We start from the raw sequence: 11,721 nt of genomic DNA, 5'->3' as shown, positions 1-11,721 counted from the left end.
CCAGGGGACGCTGGCCCCGCCATGGCGGCGGTTTCTCGCGGTGTTTCGCGCGACCGTGACGCGCGGCCACGTGACGCGGCGCCGGCCGGGCCGCGCCGTTCGGCCCCGAGCGAGTGACGGGAGCGGAACCGGGAGCGGAACCGGGAGCGCGACGGCACCTGCGGGGCGGGGCCGCCAGGGAACGGGGCCGGGGGCGGGGCAGGTGACGGGGGAGCTAAGGCTGGGCCGGGCCGCCTCTTCCCGGTGGCTCGCAGCGAGCCGCGGCCTGGTCCACACGTGGGGCCTGGTCCCGCCGTACGCGCCCGGGCCCGGCGGGTGCGCGCCCCTGGCGGGGTTCGGCCCCGCGGCCTTTGCCCACCATGCCGCCGCCGGCAGAGCCGCAGCCGGAGGCGGTGGCCGAGCCGGAGCTGGAGCAGTGGCGGCAGTACAACGAGACCGACCGGCAATGGGCGCTGCGCCGCCGCTTCATCCTCCGCCACCTCCCCGCGTACCCCGGCGGCGCCATCGACCAGCTGCTGGCGCTCTCCGTGCTCTGGACCAACCACGTCTTCATGGGCTGCAGGTGAGGCTGGCGGCCCCGCGGGCGGGCTCTCGGCTCGCTGTCGGCCGGGGCTCCCCGCGGGAGGGCGCGGGTCGGGGCTCAGCGGGACGAGCCGTGCCGCGGGGCGGGCAGGAGTCGGTGGAAGTCAGGCGGGACGGGAGCCCCCGCGGGGAGAAGGGGCGCAGGCTCCCGCCGTGGCCAAATCTCGGCTCCAGGTGCGTTTTAGGAGGTAGCCGCAGAAGAGCTGGGATAAAAGGGGCTCGGGGAGAGAACTTCTGTGCCTGGGCAGTTTTGTTTGCCCGAGTGTGCCGGTGTTTGTATGTGGAGGGGAGCAAGGCGCTGCAGAAGTTCATGTGTGTTTTGCAAGGAGTTCTTGGTGTCCCGCCCCCAGGACTCGTTAAGCTTGTGGTGCTGTGCTGTGTCATTTAAATGCGGAGACAGCTTCCCTGTGAGCGCAAAGCAGCCTGTACAGTCCCCTGAAGGCACTGCTTTTCTGGGAGAAGTGAACGTGGAGAGGGAAGGGGAATCCTTTCATCCAGCCCTACCGACCATAGCCAGGTTGTGGAGATGTGCAGAAACGTCACCCACGTTCCACAGACGCCTTTTATGATGTGATTGTTTTTAACTGGACGGAAGCAGTTGCTTAACGACCAACTTCTGCAAACTGTGGCACATAGATGGACTTTTAATAGTGTTCCATCCCACAGCCTCTGTGTCATCTCTACAGAGCAAAATCAATATCTTTAAATACACATCTGCCTGTTTCCTTTTTTTTTTTTCCCTGGGTCATGTACTAAACTGTTCTGCCCTGCAAGCACTAAAATTTAGCATAGATTTTAAACAGTTTCCAATTCCAAAGCTTGAGCAATATGTTGAAATTGAGAATATACATATATTCTTCATATAGAGTCTGTGTGGTCCATCTTAATGTGCTTGTGTGCTGTCTAAATGGGGACCTTCTCTGTGCCAGGGCTTTTGGGAGTGATGCACTAAACAGTTACAGGTGCTGCTAATAGATGTGAACAGCTGTGTGGGAAGGTTTCAAATCCTAAAAACTGATGCAGTTTAAACCTGTCAGTGCACATACTTTCTGTGATGGACTCCTTTCCCTGCAGATCTCAGGGGGGAGGAGATTTGGGCAGGATGCAGTCTGGAGCCATTATCAGTGAAGGTGTTTCCCCAGAGCCGCTGTGCCTGGCTGGGAGCACTGCATGGGAGCATTCTGTGCTGTTCAAACAATTCTAGCTTTACTTACAGTTGCCTGGGGAAGGAAGGGACCTGCAGCATTCCCTGGAACTGCCTTTGGTGTTTGGGAAGAGCTGTTGTTGATTTATCAAGTAAATAGCTTCAAAGTTTGAGGGATTTTTGTTGTTTTCCCTTAAGTTTGTTGGCTGGGGTTTTGTTTTGTTTTCCTAATGCTGATTTCTTGCCAGCTGAAGGCAGCCTGTTTGTGGGACAGCTCAGCTGGTGACAGCAGGGTGCTGACAGTGACAGTGATGTGGGTTCAGTCCCGTGTGGGCCATTCACCCGAGACTTGGGCTCCATGATCCTTGTGGGACCCTTCCTACTCACACTGTTCTGTGGCTCTGTGAAGAGCAGATCAGAGTCTTTGCTATGAAATCTGACTGAGTGTTCTGCTGGGACATGATGTGGAGAGCGTCCAGAAGGCTCAGAAAACATGCTCTGTGAGGAAGGGGTTAAGTAAAAGGCTTAATTTAGTTTAGGTGTGGATGAGAGAAGGCGCTCCTGTTCCTAGATATGTTAAAGGTGGCTGAGAATAGTGGCAGTGGTGCAGGAGGGCATTATGCTCCAGAGTTACAGGCATCAGGATAAGGGGTAACCTATTAAAGTCACAGCAGGGAGACTTCAGTTAGGTACTGGGGGCACTGGGTTCCTCTGGCCAGGTTAGACAAACACATGTTGAGACTGGTTGATCTCCTGCCCGCCCCCAGCTGAAATATGAGCCCCAAAGGTCTCCATCCTTCTGAAGAATGACAGGTGTCAAACCTGAGACACTGTTCTTGCACCCTGCTGGAGAGGGACATTGTCCATCACAGGTAATGTCACCCTGTCCCTGTAAGCCAGAGAGAGAGACAGATTCCCACTCCTCTCCCCTTTGGCTGCAAGAGGATGAGGCTGTGTCCTGGTTTGAAGGAAGGTGTCTGCCAAGGAAGGTGGGAACCTCCCTTGGAATGGAAAATACAACCCCTTTCCTCTGAATTATTATAAGTTTGAAATTATGGGGCTTTCAGGCAAAGACATGGGAAAAGGAACAGCAGTTCTTTACTGGAATGTGTATGTACATTCCAGAATGTGTGTGTACACTGTGTGTCAGTGTCAATGTGTGTGTACATTGTGTGTCAGTGTAAATGTGTGCGTGCACTGTGTGTCAGTGTCAATGTGCGTGTACATTGTGTGTCAGTGTCAATGTGTGTGCATACTGTGTGTCAGTGTACACTGTGTGTCAGTATAAATGTGTGTGTATGGTGTCAGTGTGTGTGTACATTGTGTGTCAGTGTGTGTGTGCACTCTGTGTGTGTGTCAGTGTGTGTGTGTACACTGTGTGTCAGTGCGTGTGTACACTGTGTCAGTGTGTGTGTGTGTACACTGTGTCACTGTGTGTCCACTGTGTGTGTGTCAGTGTCAGTGTGTGTGTGTACACTGTGTCAGTGTGTGTGCACTGTGTGTGTGTGTGTCAGTGTGTGTGTACAGTGTGTGTCAGTGTAAATGTGCCAGTGTAAATGTGTATGTACATGTGTCAGTGTGTGTGTACAGTGTGTGCGTGTCAGTAAATGTGTGTGTACACTGTGTCAGTGTAAATGTGTGTACAGTGTGTCAGTGTGTGTGTGTGACCCTGCAAACAGCAGCGGCCCCCGCGAGCCGAGCACAGCCCCAGCCCAGCCTCCCCTCCCTGCAGTTCCGGGCACGGCCGGCAGGGGGCGATGCTTCCCCCGGGGTAACAAACAAAACAAAACAAAATAAAACGTAACAAAAACTGCACAGCCCTAGCGGGAGCTTCAGGGTCAAGTGGACACCGAGTGCAGGGTTAAAGTGTAGCAAAAAAAGCCCGAGGCAGGGCAGAAAACACGGGCTAGGCTGTCCTCCCATGCCAACAGCAAGAGAGGGAGAGGAGCTGAGCCCAGCCCCTCACCCCCTGGCCAGAATCTCATGGAATCTTTGAACTTCCAAAGAGAAAACCCTCCAGGTAAGAGAGTAGCAAGCTGCCCACTTCCCCCACTTTGGCCATTTCTTTAGTCTCTCTTATGTAAGTACTGGTCATTATTTTCTCTTAGTAACAGAAGGGACAAAATTTCATGAGAGAAAGAAACAAAAGGAAAAATACTAACTCCCAACAGGGTATCACCACTATCTCATCTCCCTTTGATCCCTCCTGGAATTTTCTTCCCATTCCCGGTTCCACTGCCTCCACTGAGGGCTGAGCTGTGCTAGTGAAGCAGAGACTGGAGTAGTCTGTGCTCAGAGTTCTCCAGGAGTTTATATGGATCTAATTTCTGCTTGGTCCTCTAAATCAGCAGCAGAGAAGACCTTTCTTGAGTGGAGCTTGAGTAGATTTCCAGAGTCCTTGGAACAGCCGTATTTAGAAGCTGGTGCAAATCCCTGCAGCCCTGGCTGTTGGGACAGCTGTGGGCTGTCTGTGGGCAGTGCCCACGGCTGCTTTCTGACTTTGGAAGGTGAGCCTACCATGGACGAGGTGCAGCATTGCTCTTCCTCCTTTCTGAACCATGGTGTGAAGCTGTCAGAGGCAGGTGTCAGGCTGTGTTTGTAGGCTCTCCTTGGATAGAAAGGTCTGGGCTTTTTCCTGTTCAGCCTCAGCATGCAAACGGCTCAAAATCATGTGACAGATCCCCAGAGCAATGGAAAACTGAGCTGGTGGGGGATGTAAGGCCTGGAGGGATGGAACAGGGCTGTGCCATGCATGTCCTGCTTGTGTGGAACTGTGGGTGCTGCAGCAGGGTCAGAGTTTGCTCAGAGCTTGTCACAGCCACCTCACCTCTTGTGGTTCAGGAACCTAAAGCATTTCAGTTACAGCACCCAGCTAGAATTTAGCTTGGCTTTTTAAACAGTGGTCGATGAAGGCTGAGTAGTGCCTTTGTCACCTGACATGGCAGTTGTGTTGGTGATGTGCAGGCTCTGGCTGCTGCCCCACACAGGACTCCAGTGCCAGTCTGAGCTCCTGTGTTTGATTCACTGAAGCTGCTGCTCCTCTCTCACACCCCAGTATTCATTAGTGCCCCTGGCAGCTGTGCCAAATACTGTGTTTTGTCAGATAATGCATTTAAATTTCAGTTTAGAACGCTGTCAGTGTGGTGGCTGCATGGTTAATGAGAGGTGGGTTCGTGCAGAGCCAGGTCACTGGTGTGTGGCTGTGTGCCCGTGCCACAGCAGCTGTGGCAGGGCGACAGTGGCCAGTGCTATGCTCTGCTCCAGCAGGATCAGAGGAGCATCTCCCTGGCACCAGCTGCTGTGTCTCAGGCAGCTTTAGTTCTTGTTTTACATAACAAAAGCTTGTGTGTGCATGTGTGCTGCCCCTGGGGCCGCTCTGAGTGTGCTGCTGTTGACCCCACGCAGGTACGGTGTGCAGGTCATGGAGAAGGTTCTCAAGATGGCTGAAGGCATCGACATTGGGGAAACAAGGTCCTACGAGCTGGTGCCCAACAGGAAGCTGAAGAGACACCGCTCTCCATCGGACAGTGAGTACCTCTGCCGTGTTAGTGACCTTCCCTGTCCTGTGTGGGGGCAGCCCTGGGCGCGGGGGGACGCTGGTGTGCCACGGGGCTGCCTCTGGGACAGCCGGCACAGCACACTGGAGGGAAGTGCCCGTGGTGTGCTCTGCTGGACTGCAGAGTGGTTCCCCCTCCTCTGGCATGTGCATGATTCACACACAGTTCTGGTTTTGCTTCAAAAAATACCATTTTTCATTTCAATTGTCAGGTAATTAGTTTCCCCTGGGAATGGTGTCTGGAATCAAATACCTGTCTGGCTTTGTCTGCTGTGGTGAGGTGTGATGTTCTGACCCTAGGAAGGGTTGTAGATGTATATAGTGATGCTCAGCTCACTGATTTGAGTTACAGCCTGCTTGGAGCTTTGAGGGGATGGGGAGTAGACATGATGTGTAGTTTTGGGGTTTCTTTTCCCCCCTGCTGGGCCTGGAAGAGTGCTGTATATGTCAGCTCAGTCCCATGGTCTTAGGGATCAGTGTTCCCGCTGTTGCTTTTCCAGTGGAGGAAATGCAGCAGGCAGGGAGGGCTGGCAGTTGGATGGCTCTGTCTGCTGGCTGCTCCATGGCACCTTCAGAGCTGCCTGCCCTCCCTCTGGAGCGGGGCAGGAGCTGCGCGGGCAGGCCAGTGTCACTCAGCAGTGGGGCTGTGTGAGGCACAAATGGCCACACAGCACAGGACTCCTCTGGGCTTGGGTATAATTTCTAGCTCTGCCAAAGTTGCTTCCCTTACTTTGACAGCCAGCAGTCTTTCTGTGCTTCCATGGGCCAGCTGCAAAACTGAGGAGGTACTGTTCTTCTCCGTGTTTTGTCTGTCACAGGCAGCAGCCCTGGGGGTTCTCCAGGGCTTGTTGCACAGACGGCATAATGAGCTGTTCTGCTGGCAAGAGCCTTTAGGTGCTGCTGCAGTGCAGCTGTCAAAAACAGACGGGGAAGAAATGCAAACCTAGCCATAATTCACCAAAACTGATGGGCAAAGGATTTAATGCATAAGAGCTTTGTCACCTGGTTTCAGCAGGAAGGAAGGGCTGTTTGTGCTGCGTGCAGGTGTTCTTTTCACCTGCAGAGAGCTGGGTGGTGATACCTTTGCTGTGGTGGTGGATGTCTAGACAGCCTGACCTACAACAAGGCCACACACATTGGCACTGGATTAGGCAGCATTTCCCAGCACTGAGCTGGCCTTTTGCTCCTCCGATGAAATTACACACATGTACCACGTCAGCGTGTGGGTGCTGAATCTTCCACAGGAGAAGTCTTGTGTAACCATCTCTTCTTAGATGTAACTTATTTGCTTGTCAGCTATTTGATTCTCCCCTTCTGCAGTAGCTGTGCACACCAGGATAGTCTGTCTCATTTGCATTTCTTCTGGTGAAGAAACAAGAGGTCTGTCAGTAATGGGGCCCTCAGTCGCTGCAGCTGTCCCTTGAGGCTCAGGCAGATTTCTTCATGTTTGCTGCCCTTTAGCCCAAAACAATTACACTGAGAAAAATGTGCTTCTGTTAAGTCAGTAACAGCCCTGTGTGTTTTGGAAAGGAGGGTTTGGTACCACTGTGTTCCGCCTCAGATGAGGAGACCTGATGATAAAGTAGTTTATCTATAGTAGTTTATCTATCAGTTTATTTATCAGATGACATCATCCTGCAACCCTGCAGCAGAGTCAGAGCTGAGGTTCTAGTCCTGCTCTGGTGTTCTGTCTTGTTGACCATAGTTTTACTTATTACTTATTTTAGTAGATTTGAAGGGATTAACTTCAGAAATGACCAGATAGGTCAGTGAGCAATGCTGTAAGGCAGTATCATGTGACTAAATATCTAGAGATTTTTGTGTGGTAGCTGTGAAAGTGGAAATACCACTGTAGTGACCCGCACAAGAATGACTGGTTGTCTTTAATGCATTGTGAATGTCTTTTGGAAGGAAACCTTTTGAATTTTGGCTAAGAAATGCAAATCCAGTGTTCAGAGCCTGCAGGCTCCTCTTGAAGATCACTTTCTGAAAACATTGTCTCCCTGTCATAGCACATATTGGTAATTGTGTAATATTCTTCCATGTCATAGGTCCAGAGCCAGAAGAGACTCCTGAGCCACCCAAAAAGGTGGTCCCCAAGTTCCGAGTGCGACCACGCTTTGAGCCCATACATTTTGTCGCCAGCGCTGAGAAGGATGGCAAGAACAATTCTCTGGATAACCAAAGGCAGGAGGTGAACCAGGAGGCAAATACAAACAGCATGGCACAGCCAGCTGAAAACTGTACAAATTCTTTTGTGAATGCACGAGAGGTGAATCCCCAGCTCTCCAGCTCAGCTGGGCTTGGCTTTACAGGCCCAGCAGCAGCAGCCAAGAAGGCTGTGAATAGTGTGGACTCTACCACAAGCAACGCCGTGCAGGTTTCTGTTTCCCCTTCAACTGCCCCGTCTGCATCAGAGACTTTCCCTCCATCAGCAATAATGCTGAAGCAGAGCTTTATGGAGAAACTGTCAGCAGCTGTCTGGAAAAATCTTACTAATCCAGATGCAAACACTGGGACTGATAAAATTAACTTCACGTATCTTTTGACACGTTCGATTCAGGCATGCAAGACAAACCCTGAATATATTTATGTTCCTCTGAAAGAGATTGCTCCTGCTGACCTGCCCAAGAGCAAGAAGCTGCTGACAGATGGCTTCGCTTGCGAGGTGCGATGTCAGAACGTCTACCTGGCCACCGGCTACGCCGGCAGCAAGAACGGATCCCGGGATCGAGCCGCGGAGCAGGCAGTGAAGCTGCTGAAGAAATCCGTGGAAGTTCGAGTTGTTCAGCGGAAGTTCAAGCACACCTACCACGAGGACCTGGTGGTGTGTGAGGCAGGTGTGTGTCGCCCAGATTTCCCTCCCGCTCTCAAACCTCATGAGGAGTTCGTAGTTGCCAACAGGGACTGTGTCCCAATGCAGCCCGGTACTGAATCCATGAAGGGTTCCACGAATGCCAACAAAGACTGGACTAGTTTTGTCCTCACAGAGAATGCCAGCGATGCAATAGGAATACTTAACAATTCTGCCTCATATAACAAAATGTCTGTTGAATATAAGTATGAATTAATGCCCAACCGCTCGTGGCGTTGTCAGGTGTATCTCCAAGATCACTGCCTGGCCGAGGGATTTGGCACAAAAAAGACCAGCAAGCACGCGGCAGCTGAGGAGGCACTGAAAATCCTGCAGAAGATGCAGTCCAATATAGCATCCCTCAAAGTGACCCAGGTGCAGAAAGTGGGCTGCTCATCACGGGGCTCTGGGAGGAAGAAGGACCTGAAGGACCTGGTGATCTACGAGAACTCCAGTAACCCGGTGTGTACCCTGAACGACACCGCCCAGTTCAACAAGATGACGGTGGAGTACGTCTTTGAGAGGATGACAGGCATGCGATGGAAATGCAAGGTGATGCTTGAAGATGAGTTCATCGCAGAAGCAGTTGGAGTGAAGAAATCTGTCAAGCATGAGGCAGCAGAGGAAGCCGTGAAAATCCTCAAAAAGACTCAGCCAACTGTTGTTAATAACCTGAAGAAAGGCACCACTGTTGAAGACGTCATCTCCAGAAATGAGATTCGAGGTCGATCAGCAGAAGAGGCTTTCAAACAAAAGATCAAAGAAGACAACATTGGGAACCAAATTTTAAGAAAGATGGGCTGGACAGGCGGTGGCCTAGGGAAAGATGGTGAAGGAATTAGGGAGCCTATTTCAGTAAAGGAGCAGTTCAAAAGGGAAGGACTTGGGCTTGATGTGGAAAGGGTGAACAGAATCGCTAAGAGAGATATTGAAGAGATCATTCGAAACTATGCACGTTCAGACAGTCACGTTGACTTGACTTTCTCTAGAGAACTGACCATGGATGAGCGGAAACAGATACATCAAATTGCCCAAAAATATGGTCTTAAAAGTAAATCCCATGGGCAGGGATACAACAGATACTTGGTGGTGAGCAGGAAGCGGCGCAAGGAAGATCTGATAGACCAGCTGAAGCAGGAAGGCCAGGTTGGGCATTACGAGCTTATCATGCCCCAAGCAAACTGAGGTGAGGTGTCCCCTTTGACCAGAGACTGAGTTTCCTTGCCACTCGACTAAAGACAGAGATGCTGCATTTTTCTCGTGGGTAATAATGACATTAAAGTCTTTTACTTTGGCAATATAATTTCTAAAATGTTGTTAGGTGTTTAGAACCGACCGAATTCTGTTCAAGCGCATTAGCACAACCCAAAAGCAGTAGTGCTGTTACTGTATGTGTCTTTGATATTACTTGTTCCTTCACATTTTAATAGTTTTGTAATAGCAAACACACATGTCCAACGAGAAGGAATTTGACATAATTTAAAATTATAGGTCCCTTGCTCTTGTTGAGCAAGGAAGGAAAAAAAAAAGCTTTTTGAAAAAAAAATTTAAAAAGCAAAGGAAATGCAGTCCGGGGGCATAAACTTGTATGTAAAATTGGTATTAATTTCAACAAAAATAAAGTTTTATTTCTGGAAAAAAAAAGGTTTTGTCACACTTTGTATGAAAAAAAGTGTGAAAACTTGATTATTCTTGAGAAATACATATATCGAGGTCTTGTCTGTACTGTGTGTATATGTACAGTATGTAAACCTTAACCAGTTTAGTGGTAGTTTCATTCATAGATTTCTACCTTGAGTCTCCCATTCTGAGAGTCACTGAAGGCGCCTTCATTGCCAGCGAATGGGACTGAGAGAATTCCAGCCTTTCTACCTTGGAGAACGGTTGACATGTGCAGATACCATGGTGAAGTGTGAAATATAAAAACTGGAGGTAAATGCAAGAGCCCACGCTCAAAGATGCTCATGTAGCTTGTGGGGACTGTTATATAACTTATTTTTTTACTTGGAATATCAGCTCTTTAATCCTGAACAAAACTGAATCTGTGCCTGGTTATTTCTCTGCTCCATCCCTGTACCGGTGTTTATGTCTGGTGAGGGGGATTCCCCAGGAAACTCTTGGCCTTGCTCTGACCTCGTGTGAGTGTGGAAGCTCTCCAGGGCCAGTTTATGCCACTGGGAGGCTGGAGTGCTCCCCTCCTTTACTGGGAAGCAGCCTCTGGCCTCCATCTGCGCTGCTCTGCCAGCAGGGTTACAGGACACAGTGCTGTGTGAGCCTTGGACAACACTCCCTTCAGGCTTAGGAAGCTTAAAGGATAGCAGCTGACCTTGGAAGAGCCAGGAGTGAGGCATGCCCAGAGATGCTTGTTATTCTGTCAGCAGTGGGGTCTGCAGGTGCTTCTGTACCACTCAGCCAGTCCTAATGCAGTGCTTTTGTCAGGTCTCCTGTTGCCATGTCTCAGCCATCACCTGCCATTTTCTGCTGCTTTTATTTGCCTCTCCAAATCTTTACACTCTCCTCTACCTTTTTTCTCACCTCTTGTTCTGTTCTGGTTTTAAATGCTCTCAGGGCTGAGGTGAGGGAGGATGCCTAACCTCTGAATGTCCTGGTGGTGAACAGTTAGAGGGATTTTAGTCCCTGCAGTGTGATAAGGAAGAGGAGAGACTGCCCTGGCAGGTGAGACTCAGGAGGCAGAGACCAAGAGTCCTCTCCTCTCTGCCTAGCTGCAGCACAACTTCTGCCTGCTTGGTCTGCTCAGTAACAACTTGCTCCTGCTGTGAAAAATAATATGGCAGTAAATTCTGAAAGTAGGTTTTTTTCCCTTTTGTTTGGGGTTGGTTTTTGTGCATTTCTTCTCCCTGTGTCTGAATTCTGCTCTCAGGAATGCTGGATTGTAGCAGATGGTGCTGTAGGAGTGGAAGAAGCCTGGTACTTTCTAGGGAAAGAAGTGAAGCTCCTCCTCCCTTGCTTGGGTATGCACCGGGTGGTTAGAGCTTGGTGATGCCAAGGAAGGCAGTAAGAGTTCCACTGATTCAAGATGAAAAATGCCTCTTTTGGGAGAGGTGGGGCCTAGCTGTAGTCACAGTAGCTCAGCGGGGGCAGCTGGCCCAGTCTGTGCAGGATGTTGCCTTTCCTGTCCCGGGTCCTGGCTGTGACCCCTCTGCCTGTGCAGGACCTGGTGGGGACTCAGCAGCGTCGCTGTGCCCAGGGGGCTGCAGAGCCTCAGCCTTCACGAGAGGCACCACAGGGCCATGGTGGAGGCTGTGGACAAAGGCCTTGCCTGAGCGAGGTTGAAGGTGAGATTGATTTTCTTTGGCAGCTCTGTGCTGCTCATTTCTGGCTGCTGTAAGAGTCCACTCTGTGGTTTTTTTCTAACTAGTGAAACAAACACAAGAATGGTGGAACTGTGGCCAGGGCCTCTGTGGCATTAGAGGGTCTCGGCTCCCTCAGAAAGGGTTGTGGCATTACAGCTGCCCCGCGTAAGGCACAAGGCTGTTCTGGGGTACAAGCTCTCACTGCAGGTACAAATCTGCATTAAAGTTTTTGGAAGAGCCCAGCTACTTGTACAGAAACCAGCTCCTGTTA

At 50.7% G+C, this 11,721-nt stretch overlaps 1 protein-coding gene across 1 annotated transcript; it reads left to right on the top strand.

Annotated features, from left to right (window-relative positions):
- Positions 1-59: 59 nt before the first annotated feature.
- Positions 60-9,780, top strand: NKRF (NFKB repressing factor). Its single transcript, XM_041485084.1, has 3 exons — positions 60-562; positions 5,132-5,253; positions 7,334-9,780. Exons 1-3 carry the CDS (start codon positions 360-362, stop codon positions 9,319-9,321), a joined length of 2,313 nt encoding a protein of 770 aa, XP_041341018.1. The 5' UTR covers positions 60-359; the 3' UTR covers positions 9,322-9,780.
- The last annotated feature ends 1,941 nt before the right edge of the window (positions 9,781-11,721 follow it).

Source organism: Pyrgilauda ruficollis, unplaced genomic scaffold (assembly GCF_017590135.1).
Source record: "Pyrgilauda ruficollis isolate IOZ18807 unplaced genomic scaffold, ASM1759013v1 scaffold7, whole genome shotgun sequence".
Lineage (NCBI taxonomy): Eukaryota > Metazoa > Chordata > Aves > Passeriformes > Passeridae > Pyrgilauda > Pyrgilauda ruficollis.
The sequence above is the reverse complement of the archived record's forward strand: the minus strand, read 5'-3'. Positions and strand labels throughout refer to the sequence as shown.